The following is a 25817-nucleotide window of genomic DNA, read 5'->3' on the forward strand; positions in this document are numbered from 1 at the left end:
AATTGAGTCTACATCTGCAGATTCTCAAGAACTGCGGAAACAGTATTCATGCTCTTCCAGCCATTTCTCCTAGGTAACAGATAACTCCTGGGTACACTATTCACCTCTGGGGAGTTGTCTTTTGGGGCACAGATTTATTTCACTAGTGGAAGCCAATCAATCAGAAAAGTGACATGTAGTGCAAATCTTACAAACCTTCTTTTGCCACCTACTGCAAAGTATTGTTCATCTTTATGACTGCAGAAAAATCAACCAGACATCAAATTCAGCTGCAATTTGCAGTTTTTATTATGGTCAACATCAGATGGTATGCTCAAAATATGATTTTTTTTTCTGCAGAACTGGATACTGTCAAAATACAAGTCTTGCTTTACAAATGGTCTGCTAGTTGTAAATCATTAATATTTTTCAGCAGCTGTGTGGTTTCCATTTAAGAACCTGAAATGCTGATAAGTCTGTTTTTCACTTGATTTAAATTTTGCTTCCATGAGTTTAAGCTGTCATAGAGTTGCTGCCATTGTTGCTTTCCAAATGTTCTGTGTGTGCTGTGGCTGCAGCATGAAACAAAAACAGAAATTTAAATACATTTTTTTTTTACACAAACCCTTATTTTTCAAGTGCAGTATTATACTAATGCATACTTTGATTTATGCTAACAAAGTTCAAACAAATGTTAGATTAACAGCTCTGCATCAATCAAGAAATTAAAGATACACTAAAGCACAAGTAAACACTCACATTATTAGGCTTGCAAAAGTACAGTTGTGCACACTTACTATAAATGCATGTTCGAGTGTATTCAGTGTTGCAGTCAATACATTTGGGTAACCCTGCTGGCAGGTTGCCCTCAGTCGGCCTGAATTCCAAAGTCCTGGGTCGGCTGCTGTCGCCCCTTCCCTGAAGTCAGGTCGTCAGGAGTACAAAAGAAGCAGCCGACACCATTTTCTTTAGTTTTTCTTACCCCAGATGTCAGGTGTCCCCTAAAAGAGTAGCCAAAATATATATATATATATATATATATATATATATATATATATATGTATATATATAAATACATGCACCAATATAAACTTTACCTTCATCTACAAGCAAATACACCACATAGGTTGTATAAATCAGAGAAAGAAAGATAGGTTCCAACAGAAGAAAGGGGGATGGTGGGTGGGTAACCTGGACTGCAACAGTGAATACACTCACACATCTACATTTATGGTAAGTGTACACAACTGTACTATCTTCTTTGTGTTTCACTGTTGCAGTCATTACATTTGGGTAGAGTCCCAAAGCTATGGTTGGGAGGCTGGAGCTAAACAGCATTAAGAGCGGCTATAAGGCCCTGCAGAACTGCAGTGGCAAAGCCTGCCCTGGATTTCGAGTAGAGTGGCAGATGATAGTGCTTTGTAAAGGTGTGCACTGTACTCCAAGTAGCAGCCTCTAAAATGTCCTTGGTTGGTACTCCCCTGAGAAAGGCTGCTGAAGTGGCTGCAGCTCTGGTTGAATGTGGCCTAATTCCCTTAGGCACTGGCTTGCCATGGTGTAAGTAGCAGAAATGAATGCAGTGGCCTATCCACTTTGAAATAGTCTGCTTTGAGATAGCCTTTTCTTGTGACCCTGCAGCATATGTCACTAGTAACTGCTCTGTCTTTCTGAAAACCTCGGTTCTGTCCAAGTAGAATCTAAGCTGTCTGCGCACGTCCAAAGAATGCAGAATTCTCTCCTCCTTGTTCTCTGGATTTGGATAAAAAGTTGGCAGATGAATAGTTTGGTTAAGAGCCACACTGGACACCACCTTAGGCATAAATGCTGGGATTGTCCTCAGAGAGACCCTGTCTGGATAAAAAAATGATAAAAGGTTCCACAGCCATGAGTGCCTGTAGCTCTGAAACTCGTCTTGTAGAAGTTATTGCTAGGAGTAGAGCTGTTTTTCAAGATAAAAACTTTATATCAGCAGTAGCGGCTGGCTCAAAAGGAGGCAGGGTGAGTTTTTCCAAGACATAGTTGAGGTCCCATGCAGGCACTGGTGATGTCCTTGGAGGCCTTAAATTTTTGGCTCCTCTGAGATACTGCTTTAATAAGGGATGAGAAAAGATTGGTGGCTCTGTATTGTAATGAGCTGAAATGGCAGAGGCATGCATTTTAATAGATGAAAAAGATAGGCCTTTGTCCAGCATCTCAGTTAAGTACTGCAAAATCTGAGGAATATTTGGCACAGCTGTATCAGTTCCTTGTGCCTGGTTCCAAGCACAGAATCTCTTCCATTTTCCAGCATAAGATTTTCTAGTACTAGGCCTTCTGGCTTCCAAAATGACATCCATCACAGCTTTACTGAGAGGTGTGTTTTGTATGACTACATTATCTGCCATACTGCCAGGTTTGAAGTACTGAGCTGGCTGTGCAGGATCTGATTGTTTTGCTGGGACAGTCGATGAGGTATTTGAGGTAAGGTCCAAGCTGGGCAATGAGACAAGTTCCTTAGGATTGGATACCAGTACTGGTGGGGCCAGTCTGGGGCAATCAGTATCATCTTTGGCTTCTCCTGTCTGACCTTTAGGAGTACTTTGGGGAGGAGAGGCAGTGGGGGAAAGGCATATACTGATAGGTTTTTCCAGCTGAAAGACAGTGCGTCCACTTTCCATGCTTGTCTGTGATAAGTCCTTGTGCAGAATCTTTTTAGTTGGTAGTTGTGAGGGGAGACAAATAGATCTATGTCCGGGCATCCCCATTTCCTTGTTATCATGCTGAAGACTTGTGGATCCAGCTGCCACTCGTGGGGATCCATGAGGTTTCTGCTTAGTTCGTCTGCCAGAGTATTTTCCCTTCCTGGCAGGAATTGTGCCTGCAGATGAACTTGGTAAGTCAATGCTGTGTCCCACAAAGTCATGGCTAGTCTGCAAACGGGGTAAGAATGTGTGCCCCCCTGCTTGTTTATATACCACATGACCGTGGTGTTGTCTGTCTTTATCAGCAGTTGTCCCGGATGAAGTAGGTCCTTGAAGACTGTCAGGGCATTTTGAACAGCTAGCATCTCTTTTTGATTGATATGTAGATGCATTTGGTTTGAAGACCATGTGGCCTGAATGCATCTTACTGCCATGTGGGCCCCCCAGGCATAATCCGATGCATCCGCTGTTAGTGTCTGCCTGGCTGGGGGTAAAGTGAATGGCTGTCCCTTGTTCTGGTGACAAGCCTTTGCCCACCATCGAAATTCCTGTTGCAGGCAGGGAATGAGAGTAATCACTGTTTCCAGACTGTGGCAATGTTGAGTCCAAACACTTTTTAGGTACCATTGAAGTTTCCTCATATGCAGTCTTGCATATGGAATTAGTAGGATGCAGGATGCCATGAAGCCCAAAGCCTGCAGAATTTTTCTTGCAGATAACTGGGCCTTTGTTGCCAACATTTTGAAATAGTCAGTTGCCTTTGTCTGGCGTGAGATAAGCCATCTGGGCAGTTGTATTTAAGCTTGCACCCAGGAATATTATCTCTTGAAAGGGTACTACTTTTGAGTTATTTTCGTTGACTGTGTACCCTAGGCATGTTAGAAGTCTTTTCACAAATGCCAGATGCTGTAGAAGAATGTTCTTGTTCTCTGCTTGAATTAGACAGTCGTCCAAGTAAGGATATATTTGTATTCCTCTTTGTCTGCAGAATGCAATTACTGGTGCCAGGCACTTTGTAAAGACCCTGGGCGCAGTAGATAAGCCAAAGGGCAGTGCAGAGAACTGGTAATGCATTGAGCCAGCCCTGAATCTTCTGAGGTATCTTCTGCATAACTGTCTGATTGGGACATGCAGGTATGCCTATTTTAGGTCTAGAGTCACAAGCCAAGCGTTCTTGCTCAGCATGGGCAGAAGCTGCTGCAAAGTCAACAGCTTGAATTTTGGTATATCCAGGAATGTGTTCAGAATAGATAGGTCCAGTATTGGTCTCCAGGCCTTGTCCTTTCTGGGTACCAAGAACAGTCTTGAGTAAAATCCTTGTCCCTGCTCTTGCTCTGGTACTTGTTGAATGGTCCCCATGTTCATGAGGGATGAGACTTGTTTTTGTGCCTCTGCCCATTGATTTTTTGGCAGATCTGGCTAGCCGTTTGCCTTTGGCAGGGTATGGAAATGGAACTTGTAGCCTTGTGACACGATATTTAGAACCCACTTGTCCTGGGTTATAATGTGCCAATTTTGAGAAAAAAGTGCTAATTTTCCCCCTAAGGGTGCTGCCAGGACTTAAGTGCTTGGTGCAGGCAGGGGGAAGTCATTGGGACTGTTTCCTGTATGGTTGTGATTTGTCTTCTCCAACTTTGGAGGTAGAAGCATCCTACTGCTTTGACCTGTATGAACCTTGCGCCTGGGATCTGCCTCTAGGGCGTCTGGATCTGCCCCTTTGAGGCCTGTCTGACACAGGAAAGGACCAATTCTTTGTAGGCCAGTGTCTACTAAACCTAGGTGGCTGTACTTGTAAAAAATATTTTACAGTTTGCATAGATTTAGCTTTGTCCTCCATTTTCTTCAACACTATTCTGCTTTAACACCAAACAAAGTATCATGCTGTAAAGGTGCATCTAATAATTTAACTTTGACATGATCAGGCAAATTTTGTTCCTTTAACCAAGCATGCCTCCTAATTACAGAACCTGTAACTGCGGTCCTGCAGGAGGCCTCCAAAGAACCAAAACCACATTGCAAAGTATGCTTTCCAATTTGTTCAGCTGCATGCAATAAATCCTGCATTTCCTTGTTTTCTGCACATTCAGAGTTTTAACAACATTTTCTGTTTAAGCAATGCCATGACATGTTTCCGATATTTGAGCATATGAAACTGACAGTTTAAGGCCCTTATAGCCAAGGTAGCAGATGTGTAAACCTTTTTCCCCCATCTATCCAGTGCCCTAGAATCTCTGTCAGAGGGGGTAGGGTTTTTTTGCAGCGGAATAACTCCTTTGGGACCCTGTGAAATAATTTCAGGGTCTGCAGCAGGGTTTTTAAAAAGGAATTTATGAGAGTCAGGAACCCTGTAATATCTGTCGGGCTTAACAGGAGCTGGAGGGTAAGGAGTCAGGGATAAGACTAGACTCCAAAAACACATCATCTACAATGTCTAACACAGGTGGAATGGCTAGTTGGCCTGTGTTGAGGTAGTAAAAGGAAATCCCTGAGCCTCTTTTTAGATTCTGAAAAATCTTGGCTCTCCCAGTGGAAATGCTCCCTCATGGTATGCAAGGTTTCCCCAAAAGAATAGTCCTCTGGAGGAGAAGCTGAATGTATAGATTCTTCAGCATCAAAATCCTCATAGGGGGGAAGAGAATATTCCTGATCAGAAGAGGAATCAGAAGAAATAGAAACCTGATCTGAAGATTCAAAGTCAGTCTCTTGGCCTAGGCCTCTTGTCAGGAGGAGGATGGGAACCCCTGATCAAGCTAATCAAGTCTTCTGCCATTTTGAGCATCTGTTTTTTGGGCATAGAGGCCTGTCCACGTGGCTCTTGAGTTTGCTTCTTTGCTTTAGAAGGTGCTTTAGTCTTTGTCTTTTAAGCTTAATTCGGTTTAATGTAAAGATGTTTAGGTCTGAATATACCCACAGAAGCCGGTGCCTGCTCAGCGGCTCCGGACCCATCTGAAGGAATAGTATCTGAGGCTCCAATGCCTTGAGTTTCCAGCGGCATGGCTGACTCCACGTGGGAGTCGGTAGCAGCCTGCGACTCTGAAGTAGCGGGCATCAGGGGCTGTGAAAGCGCCTCACTGAGAACCGGCGACTGGCTTAGAAGGTAGAGGTCCTTTGACATACCCTTGTGCGAAATTAGTTGATTTAATATTACAAAAATATCTTAAACTAGAATCACAGGTATACAAAGACTCGTGTTCTTTTTTGCAGAACTTAAATGACTTAGAAGTTAACCAAGACGACAATTTTTTAACCATTGATGTCGTCGATTTATACACCTCTATCCCTCATTTAGAGGCAGTAAAGTGGATTGCACTATCACTTAAAAATAAAAACGCACCACAAAGAGACACTGATCTAGTAACATAACTTATAGACATCATTCTTACCAATAACATTTTTATATTTAATGGTAAGATTTTTTTACAAAAACACGGGGTAGCCATGGGCTCCCCCTGTGGGGCCAGCCTGGCAAACCTTTTCATGGCATACTGGGAAAAGTTGATAAACCTGAAATTAAAGCCTCATTAGTGTATTACACTAGATTCTTGGACGACATTTTTATTATTTTTTTGGAGGTAATGAGAACAAAGCACTATAACTTGTAGACTATTTTAACTCCGCTACAACTTTTTTTAAGTTTACGTATAAATTTGACCCTGTTAGTATTGACTATTTGGATGTCAATTTAATGAAAGATGTAATTAATAAATAGGAGATATTTTTCCAAGATTTATAGAAAATCTTCTTATTGTAACTCTTTCTTGCATTACACCAGTGCCCATCCCTATACACAAAAGCGTTCTATAGTTAAAGGTCAATCTACTAGAGCAGCAAGAATGTGTTCATTGGAATGTGACTTTACAACTGAATGTCAGCTATTGAAGGACATGTTCTATAACAGGGGTTACCCTATTTCTCTAACAGATGATTTAATTGAAGAAATCAGGTGTAAATGACAGAGGAGTTATTATACCACTTTTAGCAACATTAAACGTCAGTCAAGTGTTACACACTGAGGCCTCTTTAACTTTTACAAGAGCTGATATTAACCAATTGTCTCAGACTATCAATGACATTCTGGTTAATATGAAAAAAAAGATATGAACAACCAGGCTAGGTAGTCTTTACCTTATAGTGCATGCTTTATTACTACTTTCAATAAAGACAGTGAACAAGTAAAATTAATTCTACATAAAAATTGGTCCTTTTTATATAAGGACAGTTTATTAATGGACAGAATTGGTCAGTTTCCTAAAGTAGTCTATAGGAGGAGCGTTAATTTGAAAAGCCTCCTTGAAAGCAAAAATACTAGACCTAGTTCGAGACTTAATGGTACCTTTATATGTGGGGCATGTAGGATGTGTAGGTTCATCAAGACTGGTAACTCATTTAAGGTAGGAAACAATGGCAAGTTTTACATTAAACATAAACTGAATTGTGAATCTAAGGGTATAATCTATTTAGCAAGTTGCAATAACTGCCCGGTGTTTTACATAGGTAAAACTCACCGGAAGCTCAGTGAAAGGATCTACGAGCATTCATATGCAATAACCAAAAATAGAAATGAAAATGCTTTAGCTAAGCATATTTCTTTAAATAATGGACACACTTTTGGATTCCAAGCCATTGACCAGTTAGTACCAGACATTAGGGGTGGCCCTCACTCGGTGCTCCTTGAAGCACGAGAATTAGAATGGCAATTAGCCTTGGACGCATTTTCATTCCCTGGTTTGAATGACAATTGCAATATTTCTTGTTTACTTAAATTAAAGAACTTCATGAGATGAATTTACTATTTTTATTATTTTCATGAGTTGGTGTGAATTCTATTAACAACAAATAAACAACAATTACATTTAGTAACGGAACATATATACTACATACTTATAAAAATTTCTTTATTATGAATTTATATATATGAACAGTGAACTTAGTTAATTATTGATTATTTGGTATATTAATTTATTATTTATTTGTTAGTCCAAAACTGTATTAGAAAATATTCAGATTTTAAACAGGACTAATTCAGTTTTCATGTATATATTTTTTATGTCTGAACCACACTTGCGGATTACATGTATGATTTTAATTGGTTTTATAGGTAAACTTCGCTATTGTTGATGTTAAAATACTGCTGATGTGCATTTAATTTGTTTAAATATTTAAACATTTAAGCTGACACTTCTAGTTGATTAATTTTTTGGTTTACATACAGTTTCAGAGATGAATGATTGGTCGCTACTATCACATGACCGTATGTATCGTTTTTTTAAAAAAGCGGTTACTTTGTAGCCGTTGTTTTACTTTCTGAAGAAGTTACCCTATTTAGAGTGACGAAAACGTGTAGTTTTTTTACATTAAACTTCTTTTACGTTAAAAAGAATTTTGCCTGCAGCTGTTGGACATCTCATTTTGTTTGTTTTTTTTCTTTAGTGTTTTGCCTGCCTTGCCTATTTGCATGTCTTAGGAGAAGCTTTGTCGTCGGTTTTGGGCCTCAGTTGTCTATCTCTCTCCTTTTCTTTGCGTTTTTTGTGAACTCCGGTAGTCGGATGGCTATCCGACGACATTTCTGGATAATTAAACCGGCGTCCAAAATAGTTTAAAGCAAAATCATACCGAAGCTTAATAGTGCGTTGGTTAAATCTAGCACAAAACCGACAACCAGAAACATTGTGATCAGGGCCTAGGCAAGGAATAATGCAAGAATGAAAGTCCTTATGAGGTATTTGCTTTCCACAAGAAATACAATTATTTACTTTTTCTGACATCGGTCTAGAGCAAGAAAAAAGGATCCCCCAACGGGGTACTTAGCTTTATTGAAGACTTTGGATCTGAAACTCGAAAACGAAAATCTCAGGAGTTGGCCGAATGGCACTTGCAAACTGCTTCTGCTTCGGGCACCGCGCGGCAAGAAAGACTAAAGAAAATGGCGTTGGCTGCTTCTTTTATACCCCTGACGACCTGACATCAGGGAAGGGGCAACAGCAGCCGACGCAGGACCCAGGACTTTGGAATTCAGGCCGAATGAGGGCAACCTGCTAGCAGGATTACCCAAATGTAATGACTGCAACAGTGGAACACGAAGAACATCTGAGTGAACGATAACAGTATTATTGTGAGGTACAAACATTATAACTGCTTTTATTTGCACTTGCCCATGATAAAACTTGAAATAACAAAGCTAAACAACAGTCGTGCTGAAATAAATCACTATTAAACTCGGAGCAGAGAGAACTAGCAGAAAGGTCAAGCTTAACAAACTGAAACTCCAAACAATACAAGACTGATGATTGAGCTGACTGACTGCATCTCCTAGGCAGGTTTGTCCCTAGCCTTAAGCAGCATTCTACCATCACGCAGAATGATGCCTCAATACAAACAGAAAATTATTGACTTTAACAATTGTCTTAGTTTCTAGTGTCATTCTAGGGGGATACAGTACCTGACAACCTGGGATGACATGATCGACAGACCACGATGCTTTGCCAGAGATGGCCTGCATCTGTTTCACCTGGGCTTCAGGCTTCTGGCAAATGCTCTTGCCTCCCCCATAGTGACTTCTTTAGGAAAAGTGAGGAGATAAGACCACCAACATAAAAATTTCAACAAAACACAAACTAAAGGTCATGATGCTAAATGCTAGGAGTCTGAACATGAAACTGCACTCGAGTAATCTGCACGTGTGGCCTCAACCTGGTCTGTGACATCAACAGGACTTGCTGGCGGGAGAGATGCGTCTCCCAGAGACTCCTCCATCTGTGGAATAGACTCCCTCTCCATTTTAAGCAGAGTACCTCTTTATCCTTTTTTAAGCACAACCTAGATAACTGGCTGGGAAACAGAAAATACACCCCTGGGATTCCACTTGTGTCCTTGCTGGACAGGGTCATGGGCTAAACTCTTGGTTAGGCTTATAAAGGTCTCAGGGCCAATAGCCTAGTAACTTCCTATGATCTTATTATGACTTGGTTTTGCAGAAATAAAGAACACATTTATTCTTATATGACTGGTTGATCTATGAAGAGAACTTGCATTGCTGGAACCAGCAGTTGGGTTATCTTCTTTAATTACTATTATTTGGCTTAATTTTTCAAGAAATTCCCATGCTTGGGGGTGGATGCCTACCTGTAGAGATGAACATTGTGAAGTCCTATATCAACTATATCAATGTAGTTACCCTTGTGTCTGCAGGTTCTCCTTCCACTGCCAACAGCAAACACACTACAACAAATCAAAACTGACAATAAGGCTTTGTCAATACCCTTTTAAAAAGTGTTTTATTTTTGTCTGACTTACAGACCCTCCAATCAGCCAAGGCGAGATGAAACCACATCCCTATTTTAGGGGAACAGACAATATTCTTGACCAATTAAAAGGGGATTCTCTTTACAGACCAGCTGATAATTAAGTTATAAGTTAAGACACAGGTGCACACACAGCAGAAAACAAACTATATTAACGTTTGCAGCATTCGTGCAATGTTCAAAATATTGATCACTGCTGCAAGTAGGGTTATATCCTGCCAGGGATATAACAGCCGGTCAGCTTTCAAAAAGTACAGTTGTGTACACTTACCATAAATGTAGATGTTCGAGTGTATTCACTGTTGCAGTCATCACATTTGGGTTATCTGCTTGCAGTAGCCGTCAGTCGGCCTGATTATCTAAGTCTTGGGTCCTGCGTCGGTTGCGGTCTCATCTTCCATGACGACAGGTAGTCAGGGGTATAAAGCATGCAGCCGACGCCATTACATCAGTTTTTCTTGCCATAGATGTCAGGTGCCCCCCCTAATGGGAAGCATATATATATATATATATATATATATATATATATATATATATATATATATATATATATATATATATATCAGGGGGCTGGTGGGAAGGTACAGTGAATACACTCGAACATCTACATTTATGGTAAGTGTACACAATTGTACTATGTTCTTCGTGTTTCAATGTTGCAGTCATCACATTTGGGTAGATTCCCAAAGCTAAGGATGGGAGGAGGAATTTAGATAGCATTAGGACTAGCTATAAGGCCCTGCAAGACTGCAGTGGCAAAGCCAGCTCTGGATTTAGAGAAAATTGGCAAATGGTAATGCTTGTTTCAAGTATGTACAGAACTCCAGGTAGCAGCTTCTAGGATGTCCCTGGTAGGGACACCTCTGAGAAAGGCTGTAGAGGTAGATGCAGCCCTGGTTGAACATGGTCTAATCCCCTGTGGGGCAGGTTTTCCATGGTGCTTATAGCAGAAATGAATGCAATAGCCTATCCATTTAGAAATGGTTTGTTTTGAAATAGCCTTTCCCTCTGCCCCTGCAGCAAATGTCACTAGCACTTGTTCAGATTTCCTTTGAGGTTTAGTCCTGTCCAAGTAAAATCTAAGTTGGCTGTGCACGTCTACGGAGTGCAGTATCCGTTCCCCTTTGTTCTGAGGATTAGAAAAAAGGTTGGAAAATGAATGGACTGATTAAGAGCCACACTGGATACTACCTTGGGCATGAAGGAGGGATTGGTCCTGAGGGACACCCTGTCCCAGTGAAAAATGATGAAAGGCTCCACTGCCATAAGGGCCTGTAATTCAGATGCCCTTCTTGCTGAAGTGATTGCTAAAAGGAAGGCTGTTTTCCAAGAAAGGAATTTTAACTCTGCACTTGCAGCTGGCTCAAAAGGAGGAAGAGTGAGTTTATCCAAAATAAAGTTAAGGTCCCAGGCTGGAGTTGGGGCTCTCCTGGGTGGTCTTAAGTTTTTTTACCCCTCTGAGGAACTGCTAGAGCAGTGGATGAGAGAAGAGGGGTGGTTCTGTGTTGTAATGAGCTGAAGTGGCTGAGGCATGAATTTTGATGGATGAAAAAGGAAGGCCCTTGTGAAGCATCTCAGTTAAATATTGAAGAATCTGAGGGAAATTGGGTGCTGCTGTGCCCATCCCTTGAGTTTGATTCCAGGCACAGAATCTCTTCCATTTTTCAGCATAAGATTTTCTAGTACTAGGCCTCCTTGCCTCCAAAATGACATCCATCACTTGTTTACTGAGGAATTGTAACGGAGAGATTAGGTAATTAGCTAGGCTGCCAGGTTTAGGGTTTGAAGCTGAGGGTGCAGAATCTGGCTCTCCTGCTGTGACAGCAGGATAGGGGTCTGAGGCAGGTGCCATGGAGCCAGCAGTGACACACTGCACAAGAGGGGATACCAGTGTTGGCAAGGCCAGTCTGGTGCAATCAGTATCATCCTGGGTTTGTCCTGTTTGATCTTTACTAGTACTTTGGAGAGGAAAGGCAGAAGAGGAAAGGCATAAACTGATATATTTTTCCAGCTGAAGGACAGAGCATCCACTTTTCAAGCTTGTTTGTGGGGAGTCCTTGTGCAGAATTTGTCCAATTGGTAGTTCTGGGAGGAGGCAAACAGATCTATATCTGGGCTCCCCCATTTGTTTATCTACATGTTGAAAGTCTTTGGTTCCAGTTTCCACTCGCGTGGGTCTATGAGATTTCTACTTAGTTTGTCTGCCAATGCATTTAGTTTTCCTGGCAGGAATTGAGCCTGTAGATGCACTTGGTAGCTCAAGGCTGTGTTCCACAGAGCCATGGCTAGTCTGCAGAGGGGGTATGAATGGGTACCCCCCCTGCTTGTTTATGTACCACATAACAGTGGTATTGTCCGTCTTTACCATTAAATGTCCTGGAAGAATGGGGTCCTTGAAGGCTGTCTTAGCATTCTGTACAGCTAACATTTCTTTTTGATTGACATGCAGGTGTATTTGACTTGGGTTCCATTTGCCCTGAATGCACTTCCCTTCCAGTTGAGCCCCCCATGCATAGTCTGATGCATCTGTTGTTAGGGTTTGGGCAGCAGGGGCTAGAGTGAATGGTAGTCCTTTTTTATGGTGGCAGGCCTCCACCCACCAAAGGAACTCTAACTGTAGGGCAAGGAATGACTGGAATCATTGCTTCTAGATCCTGAGAATGTTGACACCATAGGCTTTTTACATACCATTGTAGTTTCTTCATATGCAGTCTTGCATATGGAATTAGTAGAATGCAGGAGGCCATGAACCCAAGGCTTGCAGTATTTGCCTTGCAGATAGCAGGGTTTTTGTGGCCATTAGTTTGAAGTAAGTTGTCAAATGAATTTGTTTCTCTGGCATGAGGAAAGCCATCTGGGAAGTTATGTTCAAGCTTGCTCCCAGGAACATAATTTGCTGAGAGGGTACAAGATGTGATTTATTTTCGTTTATGGTGTACCCCAGACAAGTTAGCAACTTTTGTAGAAATGCCAGATGATTCAAAAGTATGTCCTAGCTTTCTGCCTGAATTAGACAATCGTCCAGGTATGGGTATATTTGAATAGTTCTTTGCCTGCAAAATGCAGTGACTGGAGCTAAGCACTTTGGCTTATCTACTGTGCCCAGGGTATTCACAAAGGGCAGTGCAGAGAACTGATAGTGCATGTAGCCTGCTTTGAAGCGTAGGTATCTTCTGCAAGACTCCCTGATTGGGATGTGCAGGTAGGCTTCCTTTAAATCCAGTGTTGCCAACCAGGCATCCCTGCCTAGCATAGGAAGCAACTGGTGAAGAGTTACCATCTTGAATTTTGGAATCACCAAAAAGGTGCTTAGGATAGAAAGGTCCAGGATAGGATGCCATGATTTGTCTTTTCTGGATACCAGGAAAAGTCTTGAGTAGAAACCTTCTCCCTTTTCCTCTTCTGGTACAGTTTGAATAGCCTTTAAGCTTGAGAGAGAGAGAGAGAGAGAGTACTTGCTTTTGAGCCTTTGCCCACTGATTTGGGGGTAGAGCTGGCCAACTGTTTGGGGTTGGTAATGTGTGGAAGTGAAATCTGTAACCTTGGGAAACTATGTTTAAAATCCATTTGTGCTGGGTAATGATTTCCCAGTTTTTTGCTTGCTGAGCAATCTTTCCCCCCAAGGGAGCAGTCAGTTGAGAAGTGCTTGGAAGTTTTAAAGTTAAGTCATTGAGACAGCTTACCATAGGGGGAAGTCTTACTACTCCCTGATTTGGAAGTGGGAGCCCCCCACTGCTTAGTCCTGTGTGTACCCTGGGACTGAAGCCTGGGTGTTCTGCTGGTTCTGGGTTTGGACTGAGAAGGCCTGGAAGAGGCAGGAAAGGACCAATTCATAGAGAATCAATGCCTACTAAATCTTGGAGGCTATACTTGTAGGAAATCTTTAACAGTTTGCATAGATTTAGCTTTTTCCTCCATCTTTTTAAGAACTTCTTCTGCTTTGTTGCAAAACAGGTGGTCCTGGTTTAAGGAGCATCCAGCAATTTAGTTTTAACATGATCTGGCAAAGATTGCTCCTTAAGCCAAGCATGTCTTCTAAGTACAGACCCGGTGACAGCAGCTCTGCAAGATGCCTCTAGTGAATCAAAACCACATTGCAAAGTATGTTTTCCAACCTGTTCAGCAGAATGCATTAAATCCTGTAATTCTTTATTTTCAGCACAGTCAGGAATCAACATAATTTTCTGTTTAAGCAATCCAGTAATATGCTACTGATACTTTAACATATGAAACTGGCAATTTAAGGCCCTGATGGCCAAGGTTGCAGAGGTGTATACCTTCTTACCCCATCTATCCAGGGCCCTGGAATATCTATCAGAGGGGGTAGGATTTTTGGCAGAAATAGAATTAATGCCCTTGGGTCCCTGTGAAATGGTCTCAGGATCCGCAGTAGAATTTTTAAACAGGAACTTGTAAGAGTCAGGAACCCTGTAATATCTATCAGGTTTTCTGGGAGCAGGAGGTAAAGAGTCAGGGGCCAAGCTAGATTCTGAAAAGGCATCAACAATGTCTAGCACAGGAGGAATAGCTAAAGGCATGTGTTGGGTCAGGAGTAAGAAATCCCTAAGCCTCTTTTTAGAGAAAGAGTAATCCTGGCTTTCCCAGCAGAAATGCTCCCTAAGAGTATGCAAGCTTTCACCAACAGAAAAATCCTCTGGGGGGAGAAGCAGAGGGATTAGAGTCCTCTGCATCAGAATCCTCATAGGTAGATAAGGGTAAATCCTGGTCATCAGAGGAAACAGAATTTTCAGAATCCTAGTCAAAAGTATCATAAGCAAATTCAGTCCTAGTCTCTTAGAGGGGGAAGGTTGGCTTCCCCTGATTAAAGTAATAAGGTCTTCAGCCATTCTTATCATTTGCTTTTTAGGCATAGAGGCCTGAACATACGGTCTGGGCGTCAGTTTTCTAGGCATGGTTCCAGATTTAGACCTTGAAGAAGAAGATGGCGTTGGTTTAATAAGCAAGTAAGCAGGCCTGAATACACCCTCAGAAACCGGTGCCTGCACAGTGGCTATGGACCCATCCAAGGTAGAGACATCCGCAGGTTCCACAGTTGAAGCATCTTGTGGCATTACGGACTCCGAATGGGTCTCAGTAGAGGCCTGTGAATCTTAAGTAGCAGGTATCAGGGGCTGTGAAAGCACCTCACTGAGTACCGGCAAACTGGCGACTAGCTTAGGAGAAGTGTTGTCGGCAGTTTTGGACCTAGGCGGCCTGTCTCTGTCTTTATCTTTGCGTTTTTTCAGAATGTCAGTAGTCGGGTGGATTACCGAAGACATATCTGGATAACTGAACAGAGTACCAAAATATTTAGAAGCAAAAATATACAGACGACGAATAGTTTGTGGTTTAAATAAGACACAAAACTGACAGCGAGGTACATCGTGGTCAGGGCCTAGGCAAGGAATACAGTACGAATGAAAATCTTTGCGAGGTATTTGCTTTCCACAAAAAATACAATTATTGACTTTTACTGATATCAGTTTTGAGCAGGAAAAGGTTTCCCCAACGGGGTACTTCGCTTAAGTTGAAGACTTCAGTTCTGAAACTTGAAAACGAAAATTTCAGTTGTCGGCCGACCGGCACTTGTGAACTGCTTCTGCTTCAGGCACCGCACGGCAAGAAAAACTGATGTAATGGCATCGGCTGCATGCTTTAAACCCCTGACTATCTGATATCATGGAAGATGAGACAGCAACCGACGCAGGACCCAAGACTTTGATAATCAGGCCGACTGAGGGCTACTGCAAACAGATAACCCAAATGTGATGACTGCAACAATGAAACACGAACATCTTCAGGACACCTTCCACATACCCAAACTGTCAGACAGCTTAAGCTGAGCAGACAAAGACAAGTTTGGATGCAAAGTTCTTCAGAGCTTTACTGCTGTGGAAGAGTACTCTCTTCTATGGCTTTCGAGGATCGACTGACAGCTTCTGCTGTTCTCTTGCTGAACAGGTAAGTTACTTTTGGGAAAAAGTATTACACTTTATCTGTGTTGCTGTTTTATCACTTACCATGTTGTGTTTTAATGGATTGTCACTGGACTGTAACTTTTTAAACGGAACAAACTTTTTTTTTGTTCTGTCCATTTAAAAAATGGTGTAACTGAAAACTTCTGTGGAGAAACTGTGTTCATTTTACTTTTCATTTTAAAGTGCTGTTTGTTGTGTTTTTCTGTCAAAAGCTAACTTCTATAGATTGGTACTTTTTACTGGCATTTGCTGCTCTTCTCCTGGGAAAGCGGCACCGTTTTCAGCCTGACCATGGAACAGTACCGGTCCCCACAGTCGGCCCTTCTTTCAGCTACAAAAAGAAAAAATTAAGCAAACAGCCTCTGCCATCCCAGCAGGCTATTAACTTGCCTAATCCACAGGTGGGTGACTCTGCTGTGGCCATTTGTTGTACCTCAGAGCACTCATCTTTTTTTCCTGATCCCTATTGTGTAGCACCTACATCCACTATGGACCAGGGGTTAGTCAAGTCCTCTGTGGCTGTTGGGATCCCCTCCTTGGGCAAGGGTGAGATACTCTTGTTGGTCCTGGAAGATGCAACAGGGAAGGTTTCCCTACTGTGTCAGAATGCTGTACCCATCCCTGAGGAAGCTGTTGCGGCCATTAGTAACAGTTGGCCCCATTTTTCCTGTCAAAAAGAAACAGAAAACCAAGCATGTACTTACTCCTCCTCAAATTTCTTTGGATAGGAGTAGTTTACTAGTACTGGCTCAGTGTTTAATTCAGGATATTAATCCTTGTAAATTAGTTTCTGGTAAAACAAAAAGTTACATCTCTTTTCCTGAAGTGATTCACGATTCTGAATCTGAACAGGAAGATGCAAGTATGGACAAAGATTTTTTTCCCTCTCAGATTTCTGATTCAGAGTCAGAGACCACCTCAAGTTTTTGATTTTCCCCATATGGGTTTCTCTTTCACTGAGACTATTGCTAAAAATGTGCCAGTGTTTTTAGTGGAGGAACACTGCAATTTCTCAGACTCTCAGAAAATACTATGAGTTGTTGCACAACGATTTTACAGACCCTACCCACATTCCTGTCTGCTTGCTTTAGAGGATGTGTTTATTACTGCTAGCAATCTTCCTGATAGTCAGCCGAACCCTAAAAAGGCATACAGAATGTAGAACGTTCCTCAGTCTTTCAGAATTTACACAGTATTCCCAAACCTGACCCAGCAACTATAGGTTTAGTTGATCCCACTGCTACTAAGCACAGTAAATTATAATCGGACTCTTTTCTGAAAAGGGTGGGAAAATTATTAATAGATATGGGAAAAAATACTGTACACTTCTGCAACTTTAATTTTTTTTAGAATTTTGAGCCGTCTGGCTCCTACGTTAATGTTTGTTCTGACTAATTTTGAAAGCATGAGGGATATTTTATCTGCAGTTTCTTCTTGTAAGAAAAAATCTGCTTTAAATAACTACTGCACAGGTTACTACTCATTATTTACAGTGTGCATGGCTCGGTTAATATTTCTTTTAGAACTATGGCTTCAGGAACTGTTCTGAGGAGGTTTGCATGGCTGCATTCTGATAGCCTCCCAGATTATGTTAAAAAGGAAATTTTAAGTTCACCCTTGGAGAGAGATTTAGTGTTTAGCCCCTCTGCTCCAGAGGTGACCAAAAGTATGATGAAAGGGACAATCTGATCCAGGGAATCTCTAAGATTTTTCAACCTTTCTTTTCCAAATTTTTCAAGCATTTTTCTATCTTCCCATTCAATTTTGGCAAAAAGCAGAATAAACAGTCTCACAAAATGTAGGTAAACAGACATTTAGGAAATGACAAGTGAGTTCCTAAAAGAAGTCTCAAACCTACCAAAACCAAGGACAGTCCAAAACGTCTGAATGACTGTCATTCAAGAGATTTTGTGACTTCTTCCCACCCAGGTCCATTTTTCTTCCAGAAAATTTGAATCTCCATTGTTCTCTTTGGCAAAAGATAAGTTTGACAAATGGGTCCTGAAAATCATCCATCAAGGTTACAGATGGCAATAGGAGGAAATTTCTCTGCTCAAGGGAGTTATTCCTCATCTTCCAAATTGGACTCTCTTGTTTCCATCAGTTCTTCATCGCATGTCGTACCGAGAAGTGATAGAACTTGTTCCACTTTCCCAGGCGAGGAAGGGTTTTTATTCAAGGATGTTCTACAGTCAAAGAAAAAAAATGCTTGGAGACCAGTTCTGAATCTTTCTTTCCTAAACCTGTTTGTGACAGTGCCCAAACTCAAAATGCCACTTCATAACCTGTTAACTTGTTACGCTTTCAAGCATCCTGGTAACAGCAGACTTAAAAGATGCCCATCATCATATCCCTATTCATCCACACACCAGACATTTCTTAATGTTGTGTGTGCCTGGTTCACATTATCGGTTCTCTTCCTTACCACTTGCACTACTCACTGCACCAACAGTGTTCACAAAGTAAGGGTCTAGCTCCAGTTATAGCTGACTGTGGGCTACAGGGTATCCACATTTTTCCATATTTAGAGGACTTATTTTTCAAAGCATCAGGAATTTCTCTCTTGGGTGAGAGATCTCTCAAACAAGCTGAAATTCCAAGAGAACATTCAAAAGTCATTCTCGACTCCCTCACACAGGATTGTGTTCCTTGGATGTCAACCAGACACTTCAGTTCAAAAAAAACTTTTCTTCCACATGAAAAAAGGTTCTATATCTAGGTCTATTTCTAAGGTTTACCATTCATAATATGGCCACTGCGAGGGAATATCTCAGGCTTTTGGATCTCATAGCATTTATGATTCTCATGATACCCTTGGCAAGGCTCCACATGAGAAATATACAGTGGTATTTGAAACCTCTTTGATCTCAGCACCAGCACCTTTTATCTTTTCAAATCCCAATGCTGGGATTTGTCAGAAGAGAAATCATTTAGTGGAAAGATATCCTTAACTCCAGATCTCCTCTTCTTCCCTCCTGGTCTAAAGCAGTCAGTCATCACAGACACCTTGGACTTTGCCTGGGGAGCAGTTTCAGGAGGGATAAAAGTGCTTCAAGTAGTTACAGACAATACCACAGTCATATGATACATTAAACAAGCAAGGGGGAACCAGGTCATACCCTCTATGCAGACTATCAGTGTTAGATTGGAATACAGCTTCACAGCACAATGTAATCTTACAGGCATCTAACATTCCGTCAGAGCAAAACTGTGCGACAGACAAGCTTAGCAGTACCATGTCAAACCCTTACAAGTGGAAACTAGATCAGGTGTCTTTTGATTCCTCAGGATTCTGTTCCAGGATGCCATGCAAGGCGGCATGGAAGACAGATGCCTTTTCTTTTCCTTGGAAAGAAATGTTCCTGTATGCTTTTTCCACCCTTTCCACTAATATTTAGGGTACTGCTGAACAGATTCAGAAGGAATCCCCCAAGATCACTGGGGTGATTCCCTTCTGGCCCAGACAACCATGGTTCTTCCATTTTTTGGAAACTAGTTACACAAGAACAGGTGTGTTAGATACATCCACACAATCAACTTCAACTGATTGGCTGGATGATAGGGTCTTAATTCCTTTTAGGTACCGGTTTATTGAAGACAGGCAGCAGGTACTAATGAAAACAAGAAATTTGCTACTAGAAAATCATATATTAGCAAATGGAAAAGGTTTTCTAGTTCGTGCAAACAACATAACCAGCACCGATACAGGGCTAGTTGTTATACATTCGAATGATGTTCCTATATACATAACTTAATTTACAAGATCATGCTCTCTTTGGTTATCAAGGAAACTGGACTTAGCACAAAAGAGTAATAGGCAAACAGTGCCCATTAATAAAAAAGAGTGAGTTAGTCAGGGTTAGTACAGGGGCATAATCAACGTGTTCTAAGGTATAGTTTCAGTTTATATTTGAAAAGTGATATTGAGGACAGTGATGAAAGTTCGCTGGGAAGTAGGTTCCAGATTTTCCCAACAGTGTTAGAGAACAGAGAGTCGCCAGCCATGTGGTTGGATTTACTTATGCAAACAAGTAGTTTATTTGATGAACGTAGGTTTTTAAGATTTTTATAGGGGGTAATGAGGTTAGAAAGTATTGGAGCATTATTAGGTTGGTAAAGGGTCTTGTGGGCAATGGTAAGCTGGTGAAATTGAAGCTGATTTTGCAGCTGCAGCCATCCTAGCTGCTTTAGATTATGACAGTGGTGGGTTCTAAACGGAGTGCCAGTGGCAAATCTGGCAATATTATTGTAGGAGTTTGCCAGTTTGTTGAGGTTGTTTTTTGACAGATTAGTATATATAGGCAAGGCATAGAGGAGTGCAGAGATTAGATGAGTGTGGGCAATAGTAGTTCTAGCTAATGGAGTAAGGAAGGGTTTGATCCTATAGAGGGAGCCCAGTTTTCTATTGACTGTTTTTATTGTATTGTTAATAGAGTGCCTTCTGTGTGGAGTCTGCATGTCCTCCCCGCGGTCGAGTGGCATTTGAAAGACATGCGTGCCTCCGTTGAAGGTTGGGCGTCGGGCTGGCACCTCGGCACCATAAAAATCGACTACCAATCATTAGCGGACGGGAGTTCCACTGTGGAAACCCCTAACCTGGAAAAGCTGAAAGAAAAACAAGTTACTATGAGTGTCAAGGTTGTTGTTTACTGTTATTCCTAGGAGTTTGGTGGTTGGGTCAGGAGATATGAGAGTGCCATTATTAGCTACGACTGTGAAATCTACTGGGGAAGACTTCTGGGTAGGGGGTGAAGAGCAAGAGTTTTTTTTTGGGGGTTCAAGAAGAGGCAGCGCTGTAGAAACTATTTTTCAACTGTATTAAATGCCTTTTGGGTTAGGAACTGTAGTTCAGATGGAGAAGTGGCTGAGCATATTATTGTGGAATTGTCTGCATATTGTATACAGGTAGCTTGAAGAATTGCTGAGTGTAGGTCATTAATAAAAATTGAGAATAGGAGAGGGCCTAATATGGAGCCTTGAGGGAAACCAAGAGTAATGGGGAGGTAGGTAGATAGACTATTATCCCATAGAACAGCCTGCTATTATCTAAGTAAGATTGGAACCATTGTATAGCCAGTGCATCTAGTGAAAGGGATTTGAGTATATTTATAAGTAGCTGGAGGTTTACCATATTGAAAGCTTTAGAAATATCGATAAAGAGTGCAGAGGAAAGAATGCTGATGTTACGGTTTTTATTAATGCAGTCAGAAAAGGATAAGAGGGCAGTGGTGGCACTGTGAAATGGTCTAAAACCATGTTGACAATTAGCAAGCAAGTTGTTTTGGATTAGGTGGTGTAGTAGTTGACTATGGATACATTTTTCCATTTTTTTTCCAAAGGAGAAAGTAAGGCTATGGGGTGGTAGTTTGAAAATTCGTTACAGTTACCACCTTTACCTAGGGGGATAATGTGAGATTTTACAGATAGTAGGGATGGTTTCTTCATTTATGGTTCTGTTAATCAGGATGGAAATGAGATAGGCTATGGCTTTAGCTGCTTTTTGCAGATATTCTGCAGGTAGTTGGTCAGCTGAGGGGTGGTTGGCTTTAGTTTTTGGACAGGGTGCAAATGAGGCATGTTGGAACTGGTTGCAACTGAAATGAAGGGAGTGAGCTAGTAATGGAGGTTGTCAGAGTTGAGCTACCAGGCGATAGCTGATTGGTAAGGGATTGGATGGCCTTTGTGAAAAAGGTATTGAAGGCATTGGCAGTTTGCTTGGGATTCTCATGGTTAGTGCCTTGTGGGGTTGGTGTAATGGAGTGACCTGGATGTAAAAGTCTGTTAATGCTTGCCCAAAACTTTTGTGGTTCATACTGGTGATTTTGCTGGAGTTTGAAGTAAAAGTTTCTTTTATCTAAGATTATAGCTTTTTTCTATTATTTCTCAGCTGTCTAAATTTTTGTTGGTCTAATGGGTTTTTAGTATTTCGCCATTTAGCCCAGTATTTGTTTCTAAGTAGGATTATTTGCCTGGTTTCTTTTGAGAGCCATGGGGCAGATTTAGTCTTATTTCTGAAAGAATGTGTTGGTGCAATGGCTAAGAATTTTGAATTAAAGCATTCTACGGCTTCAAGTGGGAGGTATTTTACTGGTGACCAATCATATGCCTGAAGTTCACTTTGGAAAAGATCAGGGTTAAAATGTTTTTTGGTCCGTGTTGTCCTGTATGTAGTTGGGTAGGGAATTAAAGTCACCGAGGACTATACTTTCCTTGTGGGAAGTTTATAGAAAGGCGGCTAAGGATATCTTCAAGGGTGGTGTTGGTAGATACAGATGATATATATGGATTTACAAGTGTTGAGCTGAATTTTAGAAATAAGGATTTTGGCATTATTGTCTAGAGGTGGTTTATAGTCTGAAGAAGTAACTTGTAACCCTGCTTTGTATAGGATCACTAACCCCCCTCCCTTCTTGGCTGTGCGGTCTAGTCTCAAGATATTGTATCTAGGTGGGATGACTTCATTGTCTTGAGTTGCAGGTTTTAACCACGATTCTGTTAGACATAGGATGTCAAATGAGTGCACATCTAGGAGAGCATGGAGGTGGGCAATTTTATTATTTATGCTACGTATATTGAGATGTGCTATAAAGAGTGAGTTGGGAGGTCTGGTAGGGGTTTGTGTACTAGAGGGATTAGGGCTACGGAGTTCAGTGGTAAAAGTATTACTTGGGCCGGGGTTTGGATGAATATCTCCATCTATTAAGGAGTGGACTTGTATTCTACATATAGGATTTGGCAGCAGTATCAAAATGTTTTTCACAAGCTTTTCTAGAGTAACCCCTATCCTCAAAGTTGCATATTAACTCCCTAGAAGATGTATTTAAAGCCTGATCATCACTGGTTACACGTGAAAGACGTAAAAATTGTGATTTAATAAAAAAAGAAGTTATGTACTCACCATAACGTTCCACCTAACAAAACCTTACCACTACTGACTGCCCAAAATTTCCTGAACCAAGCATGACAATGAGTGGTACTGTATTGTTCAACTCCCCTATATGTGGCCAGGACAGTAGTGATAAGGTCGGGGGAAGAAGGGGGGATGGTTGAAGACAAATGAAGTACAACTACTCAGAGATGGAACGCTATGGTGAGTATATAACTTCTTTATCTGAAGTAGTTTACTTCATTTGGTCTTCAACCTGAGGGACAGAGTCCCCCAGCTACTTAGCACCTGGGAGTCCCTCATGGAAGGATATTCTGGAGCATGGCGGAACCAAAAGAAGCTCTACCCCTGGAAATGATGTCCAATTTGTAGTGTGAAATGAAAGTATGAGATGAGGACCATGTAGCAGCAGAACAAATATCATCCACTGAAACCCTGGACCAGAAGGACGCAGAGGTAGCCATAGACCTGGTAGAATGAGCTTTTACCTGACCTGGCGGAGAAAACCCTTTGGCAGAGTAAGCCCAAATAATGCATTGTGAGATCCACTGGGCAATAGTGACTTTAGAAATTGGTTTGCCTAAAAAGGGCCTGGAATAAGAAACAAACAAAAAAAAAAATCAGATTTCCTAAAGGATTTTGTTCTATGCAAAAAGAACCGCAATTGTCTATGCACATCTAAAAAATATAATTTGTATTCTCCTTTGTTCTGAAAATTTGGAAAGAATACTGGAAGACTGATTGTTTATAGTTTCATAGGTTCATACTAGCCTATCTGCCCAAGGGCATTTATAAGCCTAGCCCATAGTTATTTGGCTTTCGCCACCCCTTTAGTTTGAATAAAACTATGCCTATTATTTTGCTGTGCCTCTGTCAAGCAGTGACACTGAAGTAATCCCTGGGGTATATCTGCGATCCCCCATCCATTGGTCAAGATTCCTCTTGAACAAGGCCAGCGAGGTGCTCTGCCTCACATGTACCGGGATTTTGTTCCACAGCATAGGGAGTCTCTGGGTGATGAATCTGTCCCTCCAGCATGTTCTATTAATAACCGTGTCAAGGATTAAGTCTCCCGCCCTTGTGGTTCTGAGGGATCTAGATTTTTTGAGGTGAAGCATATTCATCAAATCAGGGTTTGACATGGCCTTATATGTCAGGCACAGGTCACCTCTGAGCAAGCGGTATGAGACTGAATAGAGCTGGAGTTCTTTCAGTCGGGCAACATAAGACATATTTTTGAGACCCTTTATCCTTTTGGTGAGGAACTTTTGGGGCCTTTCCAGCTGCTGCAGGTGTCTGGTCAGATACATTCCGAATGGGGCATTGTACTCAATCATAGGTCTAATGAGTGATGAGTACAGGGGCGATGACCTCCCTTGATCTAGATGTGAATCCCTTCATGATCAGGTGGGCAATGTAGAAGGTTTTCCTAACTACTTTAGCAACATGAGTGTCAAATGAAAGGCTACTGTCAACCTGGGTCCCCAGATCCCTGATGACTTCTTCTGTGCTCAGTGGATTGCCACCTATATGGTAGCTAGGGGTAACCTTGTTTTTCCCGAAGGGTATGACTATGCATTTCTTGGCATTTAACTTTAGGCCATGGCTCTGGCACCAGTTATCCGTTTCTGTGAGGCCCTTCTGAAGGATATCTGTGTCAGATGTGTTTTCGACTATGGCCCAGTTTGCAGTCATCTGCAAACTTTGTCAGCCATAACCCTCCTGTGTTTGCTTGTACTTCAGAAAAGTAGATGCCAAACAAGAGTGGTCCCAGGACTGAGCCCTGTGGGACACCACTTGTGACAGGCTTTGAGTCTGACATGGCTCCAGCAACTATGACCCTGTGGGTTCTGTCACTTAGTCAGTTTGCAACCCATCTTGTGATGTATGGGTTTACATTCAAGCTGATGAGTTTTTTGATGATACCTGAGTGGGGTATTGTGTCGAAGGCCTTTGCCAGGTCAAGGTAGGCTGTATGGACTGCCTTTCCCTCATCAATGGCCTTGGTGACTGTCTCGAAAAAGTCAACCAAGTTTAAAAGGCATGATCTGCCTTTGACAAAGCCAAACTGGGTTGGATCCAAAGTCTGCAAGTTCCCTATGTCTTTATTTATGAGTTCCATTATGATCCTCTCCATGGCTTTGCAGATAAGGCTTGTCAAGCTAATGGGACGGTAATTTCCAGGGTCGGTGGAGGCACCGCCTTGTGAAGTGGGACCACAGTCGCCGTGCGCCACTCCTTGGGTACGTATCCTGAGGTGAGGCTAAGATTAAACAGCTGTCCTAACTGCGGGTTTAATTCCTCATTGAGTTCATGGAGCACACAGCCGGGGACACCATCCGTTCCCATGGATGCTGTGTTTTTTGCTTTGGAGAGCAGTTCTCACCTGGGCGTTGGAGATGTTTGGGGGCTACAATCCTCTGGTATAGATATCTCTCCTTTTGGGGGAGAAGTTTGCACTGAACCTGTCAGCCAGTATATGTTGGCAATGTGTGTAGGTTCAGTAATCTTCACATCATTTTGAACTAATTCTGAGCATATCTGGGAGTTTCCTCCTAGGTTTCTAACATAGCTAAAGAAGGCCTTATGATTGTCTTTTGAATCCTTGGCGATTTTTCTCTCAAAATTTGCCTTGGATGATTTTATGAGAGCTCTTAGTTTTTTACTTATAATGATCAAAGGTGTCTTACCTTTCAAGGATTTTGCTCTATCTTGTAGTAGCTTCCTCCTTTTGTTGTAGAGCTTGTTTATGGCTGGGGTCCACCAGACTGGACGCTTGCCTTTGGTACAAAGAGTCTTAGTTTTGTTTGGGATTGCCTGATCCATGCAGTCCTGTAGGTGCTGGTAGAAGGCATTTGTAAGTGATTCAGCGGTTTGAGTAATGTTTACCACTGGCTCAGGGGCCTTAAAGGAGACCACACTAGTTTTTAGAAGTGTGAAGTCGGCTTTTGAGAAGTTTTTCACTGTGGTCTTTTTATTTCAGGTGGGGGCG

At 41.7% G+C, this 25817-nt stretch overlaps 1 protein-coding gene across 2 annotated transcripts in view; it reads right to left on the minus strand.

Moving 5' to 3' along the window:
* Positions 1-264: 264 nt before the first annotated feature.
* The window catches only part of EIF3M (eukaryotic translation initiation factor 3 subunit M), a 1227752-nt gene continuing 1202199 nt past the window's right edge, over positions 265-25817 (minus strand). For both annotated transcript variants that reach the window (XM_044058942.1, XM_044058943.1), the window contains one exon: positions 265-551. In XM_044058942.1, coding sequence (XP_043914877.1) covers positions 431-551 — 121 coding nt within the window. In that variant the 3' untranslated portion in view covers positions 265-430. The remainder of the gene's footprint in view (positions 552-25817) is intronic.

This window comes from Protopterus annectens, chromosome 17.part0 (genome assembly GCF_019279795.1).
Source record: "Protopterus annectens isolate FY-2018-M chromosome 17.part0, PAN1.0, whole genome shotgun sequence".
Lineage (NCBI taxonomy): Eukaryota > Metazoa > Chordata > Ceratodontiformes > Protopteridae > Protopterus > Protopterus annectens.